The following is a 13,286-nucleotide window of genomic DNA, read 5'->3' as shown; positions in this document are numbered from 1 at the left end:
AGGGAATCAGCCTTGGGGAAACACAGAGTAAGAACACAATTATGTAAACAGTGCAGAGAGAAGCCTCAAAGTGAGAAAAGTTCTGGCTGCAAGAGACAAGCCGCTAAGGAGTTACAACCCACAGAAAATTCGTTGAAGGCAGGCCAAAGATAATTGTGGTAATGGCAAATCGTGACACACACACACACACACCCAGGTTTGCCCAAAGAGGGCAAACCCCTGCAGGGGAGCAGGTAGGGTTGGTAAAAACCTTCAGTAGTGCTGTCTGAGAGTGCACACTAAAAGCAAAAAACTTGTAACCCGTCCTATACATGAACAAAAACGAGAATGTAATGTACCATGAATGTGCAAGTACCCTATATATTATGTACCCTCAAGTAGCTTGGGGTGTGTGTGTGATGAGGGAAGATCCCCCACGCACCCAGCACTGCAATAAAGCTTGGCTGGCTTTCTAAACCACCATTTGGTTTGGAGTCTTCCTGGTTACAATTTTCAGTAACGCTTCTGCCTGCTTTGCTGGGGACAGTTATCAGATGTTCTTTTAATGTTAAGGCAATACACAGAAAGCAGGCAGCAGAGAAACTCGGCGAACAACTTAAAAATTGCTTGAGGCAGGGGGTAACAGATGTGTGGGAGAAAATACAAACTATACATGCACTTGAGCTCCTGCATAGCTCACTGACACAAACTGCTCCAACAAAGACAGGGTTAACTTCACTAAAAGAGAATGTTTATTGTGAGTAGATACAGTGAGAGCATATGGGAGCAGCTGAGAGCAAACTTTTACCTCACAGATTCATGCTGAGAGGTGGCTTCTGCTCTGCTACACAGCTGAGTCTGCTTATGGAACAGGAATGTATATGTTAGGTGTATAGGACAAGGAGTATAGAGCTAGCTGTGTAAGCCAAGAAAGAATTATAAAACCTACTTCAGACAGGCATTTAAATGATTTGCTGAAAAAAAAGCACATCTGTCAAATACAGATACGACAAGAGTACACCTGTGTACTCATGGCATTAGTATTCAACTGACAGTATTTGCTATTTCGAAAAGATAAATCCAAGTTGCATTTTTTAACAAAAGCTCCTTCAAGTACCTTCTATAGAAACATTTTTTAATGCAAAGCTACACATTTTCCACCTAAGTCTCACAGGTGTTAAGAACAGGATTCCTTGCTTTGTATCTCATGAAGCTGCATAGGTGTCTCCAAACACATGGAGAGGCTGCTGTCCATTAAGAGTTTTTCTGTGGAACTTTGATTGTCACCTAGCAGGGGAAAAAAAAAAAAATGTTACAAGTTATTATTTTCCTGGAGACAGCATTCAGTTATATTCACTTGAAGGCTGGGAGGTAGCAGCATCCTGCAGAAGAGACCAGAACTAGATGACAGTATATCCCGGTCAGTGACTGGGATCACCTTGGCCATCTGGAAGGCTCGAAGAGAGGGGGAAGCTAAAAGGTTGGGTGACAGCATCTCCCCAGAGATGCTACTGCTCTTTGAGAGGTGGGAGCAGGCACACTTGTTTGTCTCATCTGGAGCTCATGTACCATATCAGCCCCTGCTAGTCAAAAGCCGGGGGCCCTCAGCCATTACACACTTCACTGCATTGTAACCCTGAGGCCGTGGGCTAACCTCTGTCCAACAGCTCCATCACGCTTTAGACACTGCAGCTGCAAGCAGACAGCGTGACAGCCTTTCTGCCTTCTCTTCCAGGAAATTAGTCAGCCTGCTGGGATGGGATTGCCTAACACCAGGAACCTTGGTCTCACACCTGGACTCAAGGGCGTATGACTCAAGAGAGCGGCATTAATTACTGGTGACCCCTGCCCACATTCCCCCTTTTAAGTGATGAGTGCCCAGTGTTCATCTGCCAGTGCCTGCAGCACCTTCCACCCATCAGGCATGCACCCCCAGCACATGCTCTTCCTTTCCTCCCCAGAATAAACTCACGGAGAAGTCCAGACACTTGCGTTCTTTACAGTGAGAAAGGGCTAAGCAGTGCCAAGTGGTGCAGGTAATCTATCAAGTCACATATCCTTGTTTTCCTCGGCAGTATAAAGTGAAGCTAGCTTTCTGTTTTAAATACAGCTACATGGAGCTGTGTTTGCAGATACTTCAGAAGTGCAGCTTCCTTCAAGCGTTAGAAGGAAGAACTACAACTCTTAGGCCAGGCTATACCAACAAGCACAAATACAATTTGGAGCTACAGCAGAGGGTTGGGAAGGCCTTGGATACAGAGATACTCACGTTTTTCACCTCTACATATGCCTCCAGACCATATTCTCCCAGCTCTCGCCCATTCCCAGAAGCTTTGTAGCCACCAAATGGGGCTTGGGCACCAAACACATCATAGCAGTTTATCCTGAAATGGAACCAAAAAATTAAGCACCTGTGGTTTCAGAATTGCTTAGTGCAAGAGCCTTTTTGCAACAAAGGGCCATCTCGGCTCTCTACAGCAGAGGGACAACTGAGTTTCTAGGCAGGATTTCCGTATTTGACAGTTCTCTCAGCCAACAGAACTAATGAATAGTGAAACCTCATCTTCAGCAACCAGGAAACAGAACATCAGGAAATCAATTTATGTCTCTCATTATCACCGGACCAAGTGTCCAGGCTGCCACCCCACACTTCCTTCAGAGGACAAGTATCAAAAGCACCTACTTGTTTACTCGGTACCATTAAAAAAAAAAAAAAAAAAAAAAGTAGTGAGATACTGGCTCTCCAAAACCTCATGCTAGAACAGTAAACTGGTGCTGAAGGACTGACCTTGGTATAGTCTTCAGCACGGCCACAGAACACGGAGGAACCTCACGGCAGCAACCAGGACTGCACAGACGTGCCCAGTGATCTACTCACTGCTGGCACTCAGAGCCCTGCAGCAGCTGCTGTCATTGCTGACTGCAGTACTGGATTTCTCTTCCCTCATTCCATTCACTAATTCACAGGGGGAGCACGGAAGCTTAAAATACCCGAATTTTACAGTTAGCATTACAACCGAAGGTCTGATGTTACATTCAGCGAGGGACACATAAAACTGGATCCAAAGTAGAGACAGGCTATCAAAGAGCAAGCATAGTGACTAACGGTGGCACACAAGGAAGCTTCCAGCAATTTAGGAAGTGTCAAGGCTTACCAAACTGTTCCAGCTCGCAGGCCCTGTGACACATAGTTTGCTTTGTCAAGATCCTTTGTAAAGACTGCTGCTGCTAGGCCATACTTGGAGTCATTTGCTCTCTCAATGACTTCCTCAATTGTTTTGAATTTCAGAATCTGCATGACCGGCCCAAATATCTGCAAAATCCAAAACAGAGCATGTGAAAATCTGTGTAGATTGATCACAAGGGAGGCTGTGTTGATGCTGTTCTGTACATACACTAGAAGTCACATGGGACATCACATTCACAGTACCGCTTCCCATATTATGAAGAGCCCAGAATGTGATCTGAAGGGAAGTTTAATGTGGTAACTTTCTAAGAAGTGTCAAGTTCTGCAGTTCATGAATACCCAGTGCTCGCAGACCCGTGGGTATTTTGCATCAAAAGGGACAAAACAATGAAGTGAGAAGCTGACAGACAGAAAGGTGCTGCAGATCTCACCTCCTCTCTGGCAATCGTCATGTTGTCCTGCACATCACCAAAGACAGTTGGCTGGATGAAATAGCCTCTGTCTGCAGCGGGGTTGCCGCCACACAGGAGTTTGGCTCCTTCACGCTTCCCGGCACTAATGTAACCGAGGATCTTCTTAAACTGCTCCTCATCTACCTAAAAGCCATGAGGACAGACAGATCAGCTTTGCCTTTACTGGGGGTAAAAAAAGATTCAACTACAACTTGCTGTGCACGTGACTGTCCTTTAGCAATTCCTCATTTAAACAGACTGCCAAGCCAGCTTCAAAGGGAGATGATAATTTTTAAATGCCAGTGTCAAGCTGAGGTTTTGGAACCATCAGAACGGTTAATTAACTTCTCCCTCCATGCACAAGCAAGGAGATAATGGGCACAGTTCAAAGGAGGTGAATCACGAGACAGAAGGATACCTTTCGTTCTAATCTACTCAATATCTGGACTATTTAATGAGATAAAAGCTCAGGACATTTCCTGGTCTTACCTGAGGCCCCTGTTCAGTTTTAAAGTCAAATGGGTTTCCAACCACCCTGGCCTTGGCCTTCTCAACACTCCTCTCCACAAACTCATGATATATATCTTCCTGGACATATGTTCGGGAGCCAGCACAGCAGCATTGCCCTTGGTTGAAGAAGAGGGCAAAATGGGCTTGATCCACAGCCCAGTCCACTAAGGTTGGGGAGAGGAGGGAAAACAAATAAGCAAACAAAAGCAACCAGAGTCAGTAAGTGACTTCTTTTGAACAACTGTCACGCAGACTGCTGGAGTATCAGCGATACAAAGTCTTTTCAGCTGACAAGCATTTTCTGTGCTTTGGTAGGGTGGAAGTTACATACAGACTTAATTAGTAGCAGGGTCTATTAAAGCACCCCATACTAGAGAAAAAAAATCTGATCTGAGGCAGATTATAGTTCTCATTTGAAATTATCAGGTATTAAGGACAAGTTATTTTAGACCTAGAAGAACTTCCTTCCTGCCTGCCATATAAAAGTACGTGTGTTGGCTCATCAAGACCAAAAATCTAGACCATATGCAAGAGATGAGGGAACAAGAACTTCCTAAGAATAGAATAATGGTACACACAAAGAGAAAGGGAAAGAAATGAAAACAAAAATGAAACTAAAAACTGGAGGGAAGATACTGAAATGATTCTCATTTGTTGAGAACTGAAGTTCACAGCACTGGGAAAGAAGTGGGAGCGATGACGTGCTGATACACAAACACGGCAGCTACAGCAGGAGGCATGGAGCCTTCACTGGGTGAGAACAGCTGGGTGGTGTCAGAGCTGGAGACTCACACAGTGCAGTAGAGGTTTCCTTTCCCCTGCAGCTCTGCTTGCAGAAAGGCAACATAAAAGGTCAGATCAAATATTACACTAGCAGGTGCTTACTGTCTGCATCAGACATGATTATATTTGGACTCTTTCCTCCAAGCTCCAGTGTCACCCTCTTTAAGTTACTCTCTGCTGCAGCCTTCTGGATCAAATGCCCAACCTGCATCATGAGAAGAACAGGTTATTAGGAATTAACTCCTACATACAGCAACACCTGGCAGGGTGGCTGGGTTTAGATTGCAGTCAGCAGTTTAATAATAATCCCTTCACTGTCAGGGCTTTAAGGGAACAACTGAAGCCTGCCCAGAGTTTCACCTCTAGCAAGAAGCAGCACAAGGGCAACAATGGGAAGCATTCAAAAGAAGGCACCTGTCCTGGTTTCAGCTGGGATAGAGTTAATTTTCTTCTTAGTACCTGCTGCAGTAACGTGTTTTGGTGTGAGAACAGTGCTGACAGAACACTGATGGGTTTGGTTGCGTTTATATTATAAAGTCAAGGACTTTTCAATTTTTCAGGCCCTGCCAGCGAGAGGGCTGGAGGGGCACGGTAAACTGGGAGGGGACACATCCAGGACAGCTGACCCCAACTAGCCAAAGGGATATTCCACACCATATGACATCATGCTGACTACATAAGCTGGGGGAAGAAGGAGGAAGGGGGGACGTTCAGGAGTGATGGTGTTTGTCTTCCCAAGTAACCGTTACAGGCCCTGCTTTCCTGGAGATGGCTGAACATCTGCCTGCCCGCCCATGGCAAGTAGTGAGTGAATTCTTTGTTTTGCTTTGCTTGCTTGCATGCATGGCTTTTGCTTTATCTGTTACTGTCTTTATCTCAACCCATGAGTTTTCTAACTTCCACTCTCCTCCATTCCGCTATGAGGGGAGTGAGTGAGCAGCTGTGTGTTTAGTCGCCAGCTGAAGTTCAACCATGACAGTCCCTTTTGGCACCCAACGTGGGACACGAAGGGTTTGAGAAAACGACAGATTTGATTGGAATGTGCTACTTCGAATTTATACCTGTACTGCTGATTAGCTATTAACTGGCAGGTTTCTGTGCTTGCCATGGGGCTTGCTTGCCTTACTGTATATTAGAGTCTAGTGCTCGTTAGTGGCTGCTTTTTGCTTTCACTGCTTGCTGTACTGCTTATCATCTCACTGTGCTGTGCCTGGGAACATTTTGATAACAGCAATGGTGATGTGCCGGGGCTGGCAGGTTGCCAGGGCATAGCTGCTGTTCCTGTGCTGCTGTACTGGACAGACTGGAACTCCAGTATGAACTCAGGTCAAAGGGGCTGTGACCTGTGGATGAGTCCATGTGGGAGCCAGACACCCCAAAGTGCCTGTGGCCATAAATAAGTCCATGCCAGAGCAGGCACATCTCAAACTGTCTGTGGCCATGGTTATGTCTGTGCCGCAGCAGGTCTATCCCTGAAGGAACTGTGGCCCAAGGACAAGTCCACACTGGAGAAGGTACACCTCGAAGCATCTGTGGCTGTGGGTAAGCCCATGCTGCAGCAGGTACAGCCTGAACCATCAGTGGCTGCGCATGAAGCCGTGCTGGAGCAGATTTAATTCTGAAGGGACTGTGGCTGTGGGTAAGGCCACGCTGGAGCAGGTCAGTGTCACAGCCCGTGGATAAGGCCATGTTGGAACAGATGCACCTTGAAGCGACTGTGGCTGTGGGTAAGGCTAAGCCGCAGCAGGTGCACCCCTCGAGGGACTGTGGCTCGTAGCTGAGGCTCCACTTGGAGCAGGTATCACTCTAAAGGGCTGCAGCCTGTGGATAAGTCCAAGCTGGAGCAGAAGCAAAGGGAGGAGTTCACTGCAACGTTAAACCCTACAGGCTGGTCCAAAGGGACCAGGAGAGGAAACTGTAATGGATATACCTTTAAATTGTCGTAACCCATGATTTGAGTTGCATGTTATAAGAGTTACTGTAACAGGAACCATCTGAACTAATGGAGGACAAGCCTTACAAGAAGCAGTACAAGTGCAGCAGCAACCTGACCTGAGCTGGCTTTGGTGCCCTGTAACCTCAAACACCACACAACCTCTCCTCTCAAGTGATCGCCTGTCCTGGTTTCGGCTGGGATAGGGTTAATTTTCTTCTGGGTAGCTAGTGCAGTGCTGTTTTGGATTTGGTGTGGGAACACAGAGGGTCAGGGACTTTTTGCCAGGCTCGCCAGCGAGAGGGCTGGAGTGGCCCACTGCTGATTGTTGCTCGGGGACTGGCTGGGCACGGGTCAGCAGGTGGTGAGCAGCTGTCTTGTGCATCACCCTCCCTTCCCTTTGGATTTCATTCCTCTTGCCTTCTCCCTCTTTCTCATTATAACTGTTATTGTTATTATTGTTCTTTTGTTTTTATTTTATCTCAATTGTGAAACTGTTACATTCTTTTCCAATTCTCCTCCCCCTCCCCCTGGGTGAGGAGGGAGTGAGCAAGCGGCTGCGTGGCAGTTAATTGCTGGCTGGGGTTAAACCACGACACCACAATAACAGACGGAGCCCAAAGTCACAGACTAAATTAACTGAATGTACATTTTGTGGACATTTGGTAGATATTTTTACAGGGGCGGCCCACAGACAAGGGGAATGATATCTGTGTATTACACCAAAGGATGAGAAGAGTGGTGGTGGTTAATGAGGTTGTATTGGAAAGTGTGGCACGACGTAAATGGTATGGAGTAAGGGGTGGATGCTGTCCTGGTTTCAGCTGAGACAGAGTTAATTTTCTTCTTAGTAGCTAGTACAGTGACATGTTTTGGATTTGGCATGAGAACAGTGTTGACAGAACACTGATATTTTTGGTTGTTGCTCGGTAGTGTTTATATTAAATCAATGCCTTTTCAGCTTCTCAGGCCCTGCCTGTGAGAGGGCTGGAGAGGCATGGGCAACTGGGAGGGGACACAGCCAGGACAGGTGACCCCAGCTAGCCAAAGGGATATTCCATACCATATGACATCGTGCTGAGTATATAAGCTGGGGGAAGAAGAACGAAGGGGGGAAGGTTCAGAGTGATGGCGTTTGTCTTCCTGAGTAACCATTATGCATGATGGAGCCCTGCCTGCCCATGGAAAGCAGTGACTGAATTCCTTGGTTTGCTTTACGTATACCTCAACTCAGGAGTTTTCTAACTTTTACTCATCCAGTCCTCTCCCCCACCCCACTGTGGGGAGAGTGAGTGAGCAGCTGTATGATGCTTAGTCACTGGCCAGGGTTAAACCATGACAGCACCTAAAGAGTCTTACATAAAGTAAAAATAAATGTCACACCCTGAAGTCAGCTGTATTTTTTTAAGTGTAGAAGGCAAGGCACCTCCAGTATTTTACACAGAAAAGGTACTAGAGCAATGCGATATTCTCTATATCCCCAAGGGCTTAGAGGTTAAGGTAGTCCCTTACCTCCGTGGAGCCGGTGAATGCCACTTTATCTACGTCCATGTGGGAAGAGATGGCAGCCCCTGCAGTGGGCCCGTAGCCAGGGATGATGTTTACCACACCTGGTGGGAATCCAGCCTGCCGGTTCACAGGAGGAGAGAGCAACATCACTCCTTTTGCAAATCAAGGGTTTCACCTACCCTCATCTGTTAGTAACGCTTCAGTAGGCCTCTTCACGTTAGTTTTAACGTTCAGTTTGCAGTAACTGGGACAACTCCTTTCCCCACCCCACATCCTAAGCACAGTTTGGAGCTCTCTCTGTCAGCTTTCTGAAGTTTGTTACTTAACTGAACCTCAAAGCGTCCTCTAATCAATGTTTATGTCCTCTGCATATGCCCTTCTAAGGACAACGGGGTTTTTTTTGCTAAATCAAACGCTAAGATACCCAAGACAATCCAGCCTTTCTTCAGATCAGCCAGCCCTTTTCTGTTCCCATCATGTGCCCTCCACAGCTCACCAGTTTGGCTGTATCACACTGCACTCCAGCAGCGACAGCAAGGCAGCAGATGGAAACCCAGCCTTCTTGCTCACCTCTTTGATCAAACTAGCTACGTAGAGAGCACTCAGCGGGGTTTGCTCTGCCACTTTCATCACAATCACATTCCCAGTAGCCAGGGCAGGCCCAAGTTTCCATGCTTGCATCAACAGCGGGAAGTTCCACTGAAAAACAAGGAATTACTTGCTTGTCTGAACTTGAAAGTTTCTGATTAATCAGCACGTAACCAGTGAGCTTTATTCTAATCAGCTGCAGCACCTCTGAAAGCAGACTTTGATCTTTCCCTAGCTGCTCTTCAGTGTTTGGCTCCTCACGCACTGCATTCTGCTCGTCCAGGAAAACTGTACTCTGAAGTCTGAGGTCTCTCAGTACCACTGCAAAAATCCAGCTGTTTTTGGAATTAATCTTTACTGTAAGTTTAGCCATTAAGTGCTCTTTTGAAGCATTTTGAAAGAAAGCCCGTTTGTAATGAATGACAGGGCACTGCACACAAGACTGGTGAGGCGTTTACGTTCAGTTCTTGCTCAATGCAAATACAAAAACCATGCAAATAGAGTATGCAACAACCAGAACCTGGCTACTCCTATAAAGAGGAGCTTTGCTGTAGACAAACCACCTCGCTACGCTTGCTACCAGTTACCAAAACAAGAACACTTACATAAAGCTGAATTTTGCATGCTGGCTATTTCTTCATCACACAGAATTTGATTGTAATGCAAGGCTGTAGTTTAAACCTAACTGTGGTTCTGAGCCAGATAAAAAAATTAACCCCCTTAGTAGGACTTTTTTTTTTTTTTTAATCAGCAGATACAAAGCAAATCTTACTCAGAGCCCATGAACTCAATAGGTTGTTCTATGCCGCCAGAGCACACTAACAGCCCTCCCAGCGGATGAAAGCATAACTTTCTTTACCACTGGAAGGAAACAGCGGTTAGCAACAGACAGTAACTCTCATTTTAAGACAACTGTTCATTGTAACACTTAATTCTTAAAATGCTGCAGAACTACTGGTAAGTTTTACTCACCGGAATTATCTGACCACAGACTCCCACTGGCTCATGTCTTGTATAACAGAAGAAGTCTCCATCTATCGGGATGGTTTTGCCATGGAATTTATCTGACCAGCCTGCATAGTATCTAGCAACAGTAAGATTTTGGTTACTGAATTTAAAATAACAACTCTCCTGCTGACAGAAAATAAGAGAGACTTCCTCCAGCTATTTGCTTTCCTCCCTTCTTCACTCACTTCATAAAACACATACCAACACAAGTATTTCCCAAACAGGTCATTTTAAGAATGGACAGAAAATATAAACATCTCTCTCTCTCACCTTTGCCAGCACTTTGCATAACATAAATTCTGTCATGCTTGTGCTGTAACACAAGATTACCTCCACCAGTGCAAGTCCCATATATAGCAACAGAGAAACATCTATGTAACAAAAATCCTTTGGAAAGTCACAGGAATTACAGCCTTATTCCTAGCAAAAAATAAAATAGAGGAAAACAGGGTGTCTGATACCCTGCTTATGGGCCAAATTAAACCAGTAAGTCAGATCCAGCCCTGTCACCCACTGCATCTGAAGCGGGAGGCATCTGGTCTCTGCATGTGCAGAGGTTCAGCTACCACGGGCCAGCTGAGCACAAGCATGGAGCATGAACGATCACTGCACTGTCGCTATAGCCTCCACACCTACCTCAGACATTTGATGACCATGTCCAAATCCACCAGGTAGGCGACTGAGTAGGGTTTGCCATTATCCAGAGTTTCCAGTGCCTACAAAAGACAATGAGACTGCCTGAAGAGCCAGGTGGGGAACGTCCCCTGTATAAATTTAGATTAGATTCTTGGTTTGCAGGTTGGATCTATTCTGCCTGGTGGCCTTTTTGCTTTCAGCTGCCCAGAACTGTTTTTCCATCCTTGTGGCTCTCTCACAGTTTTAGCTGTGGCTAAAGCCCCCATCGCACCCGATGGGCACAAACCACCCGTCTCTGCCTCTCTCCCCATGCTTAGGGGTCGCAGCAGAGAGCTCAGCCACCAAGCATGATACGCACTGCCAGGTAAGCCCGGTCCCTCTCGATCAGGTCAGCAAGACGATTCAGCAGCTTTCCCCGATGAGAAGCATCCATCCTCCTCCAAGGCGAGCCCAGCTGGAAAGCTGCTTTGGCTGCCTTAATGGCCTTGTCCACATCTGCCTGCGGAGGAGCACAGGCAAGAAGGTGAGAAAGGAGTAACCAGCCCTGACTCGCTTGCTCAAAATACACCTGAAGCCCTGCTTCATCTCCAGGAGAAAACAGCCTCTAGCCAGATGACAAGCGCCAGCTTTTTTGGAGGCAAGAAGGTGCAACCTTGACAGCTGCCTCACTACAAGACACTCATCGGTCCTGGAGCAGGGGAGCGCATGGGCTGCAGCCCCTGAGCCACTTGCCCCATGAGCAGCAACCGGAGCAGCACTGCACAGCAGAAGCAGCAGTGAAACAGCCGGGCACAACAGCTGTGCCGTCCCCACCTCTGCCTGCACTTACATTCTTCTGTTATGTTAGCTACGCGCAGCGCAAGTGTTGCCAACTCATTTCCAGAAAGTCACATGCTGCTTTAATATTTTCATCCTAAAACAAGGCACGGAAAAAGCTCTAGAAGTGTGCTTTTGACACTCATTCAGGGTTTTATTTCACCAGCATAGTCTAAAGGAGTTTTTACCTTGATAAGAGATCTCTAATCCATCATTTTCCCTGTCAGGGCATTAAGTGGTTTCTAGTTGTTCTGTGTCCTGTCTTGCTGGGAAGGGCCTTACCAGAACAAGCCAGTCTCCCGTGAACAAGCAAACACTCATCCCTCCTTTGGGGAACAGAAACAAGTTTCCAGATTGTAGAAAGAGCTCAAAATTGCTCTGCCACAGACTCCTAGCAGGGCCTTGCAGAAAGCACGAGATGATTGCGTGACACTGCTCCCCACCATCACCTTTCCTCTCCTCTGCTACCATGACTGGGTCACACTGCCAGCACAGCAGCCACGAGACCACAAAGCCGTCCGCCTTCATCGCTGCCTGCCCCAGCAAACTGCACCCCAGCTGCTCCCCAGCCTCCCAGTTTGGGCTCCCTTGCACACCACAACTATTCCTCTCTGCCCTTCCCAGTGCCAGCCTGCACCACTAAGAGGTAAAGCCAGAGGTTTTTGTTAAATGCAGTAGCCAAGTAAGAACACAAGCAGCACTCGACATGGTGTTTGCATATGTCAGGCACTTACTACTGCCAACACGGCGCTCGGCTGAGTAGCCTAGGTGAGAGATGACTATGCCTTCCTCTTGCAACCCCTACGTACCCGGTCACCAAGAGAACTTTTACCTTATCGCCCTCAGCAACCTGGCAGATAACTTCTCCCGTTGCTGGATTGATGGAAGGGAAGGTTTTCTTACTGACTGCATCGTGCCATTCGTTATTTATGAAAATCTGCAATGAAAGGAGCAGAGCAGGGTTCGGCCTTAGAGCCTCATCAAGGTGACAACGGTAAGAGCATTAGTAGTTTTCACGGCGCCTTAGCAGGCTGGGATTACCAGGGACTCAGCTTGGGCAGGCTCCAAAACTACACCCATACAAAAGGGCGTATTTTAGCCTAAATGCAACAAAACAAACACAACCAAAATCACAGCCTTCAGGTAATAAAAAAAAAACAACCCACAGCTCAGCAAACCGCACGAGGGCTCCCACTTCGGTGGGTCCCTGGAAGCCTGGCTGGAGCGGGTCAGGGAACCCAACAGTGGGGAAACACTGCGGGAACAGCCCACCCAGCCCACCCCGGCCAGGGCTGCGCCAGCACTTCCCGGCTTGACCCGTTTCAGGCTCCCCACGGCCCCTCCCGGCACGGCACGGCACGGCGGCAGCGGCGTCCCACCGGCTCCTTTCGGTGCCAGCGAGGGAGCGTTTGTCTTTCCAGCGCGGCGGTGCCGCCGCAGTGACATGGCCGCGGGGGGGAGGGGGAGCCGCCACCGGGGCCTCGCAACCTGCCCCGGGGCTTCCCAGCGCGCCAGCCCCAGCGCGGCGTGTCACCCGCCAGGGCCCCTGCCCCCTCGCCTCGTCCCCCCCGCTCCGCTGCAACAACGGCGGGACGAAGCCCGACCGCCAGCTGCGGCGCCCGCGGGGACCGTTTCCCGCAAGGATCCCTCCACGCAAGGCCCGCGGCCCCAGCGCCCCCCGGCCCGGCCCGGCCCCACCTTGTTGCAGGCGATGTCGGGCGCCGTGTTGGGCGCCGGGATGGGGGAGGCGGCGGCCGAGAACGGCGCACCGAGCCGAACCGGGCCGCGCCAGAGCCGGGAGCAGCGAACGGCCGTCCGCAACATGGTGCGCTGCTGCGGGGCGGCGGGGCAGGGGGGCGGCCCTACCCGGCTAGGCACCGCCCCG

The 13,286-nt window shown here is 48.4% G+C and overlaps 1 protein-coding gene across 1 annotated transcript; it reads right to left on the bottom strand.

Moving 5' to 3' along the window:
* Positions 1-713: 713 nt before the first annotated feature.
* Positions 714-13,264, bottom strand: ALDH2 (aldehyde dehydrogenase 2 family member). Its single transcript, XM_037375617.1, has 13 exons — positions 13,100-13,264; positions 12,234-12,338; positions 10,944-11,084; positions 10,586-10,665; positions 9,914-10,025; positions 8,924-9,052; positions 8,357-8,470; positions 5,014-5,116; positions 4,108-4,292; positions 3,598-3,762; positions 3,135-3,292; positions 2,249-2,363; positions 714-1,266 (listed from the first exon to the last, which is right to left on the bottom strand). The coding sequence occupies exons 1-13, from the start codon at positions 13,223-13,225 to the stop codon at positions 1,234-1,236; spliced, it is 1,566 nt and encodes a 521-aa protein (XP_037231514.1). The 5' UTR covers positions 13,226-13,264; the 3' UTR covers positions 714-1,233.
* Positions 13,265-13,286: the final 22 nt, after the last annotated feature.

Source organism: Falco rusticolus, chromosome 1, assembly GCF_015220075.1.
Source record: "Falco rusticolus isolate bFalRus1 chromosome 1, bFalRus1.pri, whole genome shotgun sequence".
NCBI classification, from domain to species: Eukaryota; Metazoa; Chordata; class Aves; order Falconiformes; family Falconidae; genus Falco; species Falco rusticolus.
Note: the sequence above shows the minus strand (reverse complement) of the source record. Positions and strands in the feature narration are given on the sequence as shown.

What these genes read in the sequence shown, in the direction of transcription:
- ALDH2 (XM_037375617.1), bottom strand. Translation starts at nt 13,225, where the DNA reads ATGTTGCGGACGGCCGTTCGCTGCTCCCGGCTCTGGCGCGGCCCGGTT. An exon ending in TAGCTAGTTTGATCAAAGAG is followed by an intron (nt 8,471 to 8,923) that starts GTGAGCAAGAAG and finishes GTGAACCGGCAG; the next exon opens with GCTGGATTCCCACCAGGTGT. An exon ending in TGACGATTGCCAGAGAGGAG is followed by an intron (nt 3,293 to 3,597) that starts GTGAGATCTGCA and finishes TGGATTTTGCAG; the next exon opens with ATATTTGGGCCGGTCATGCA.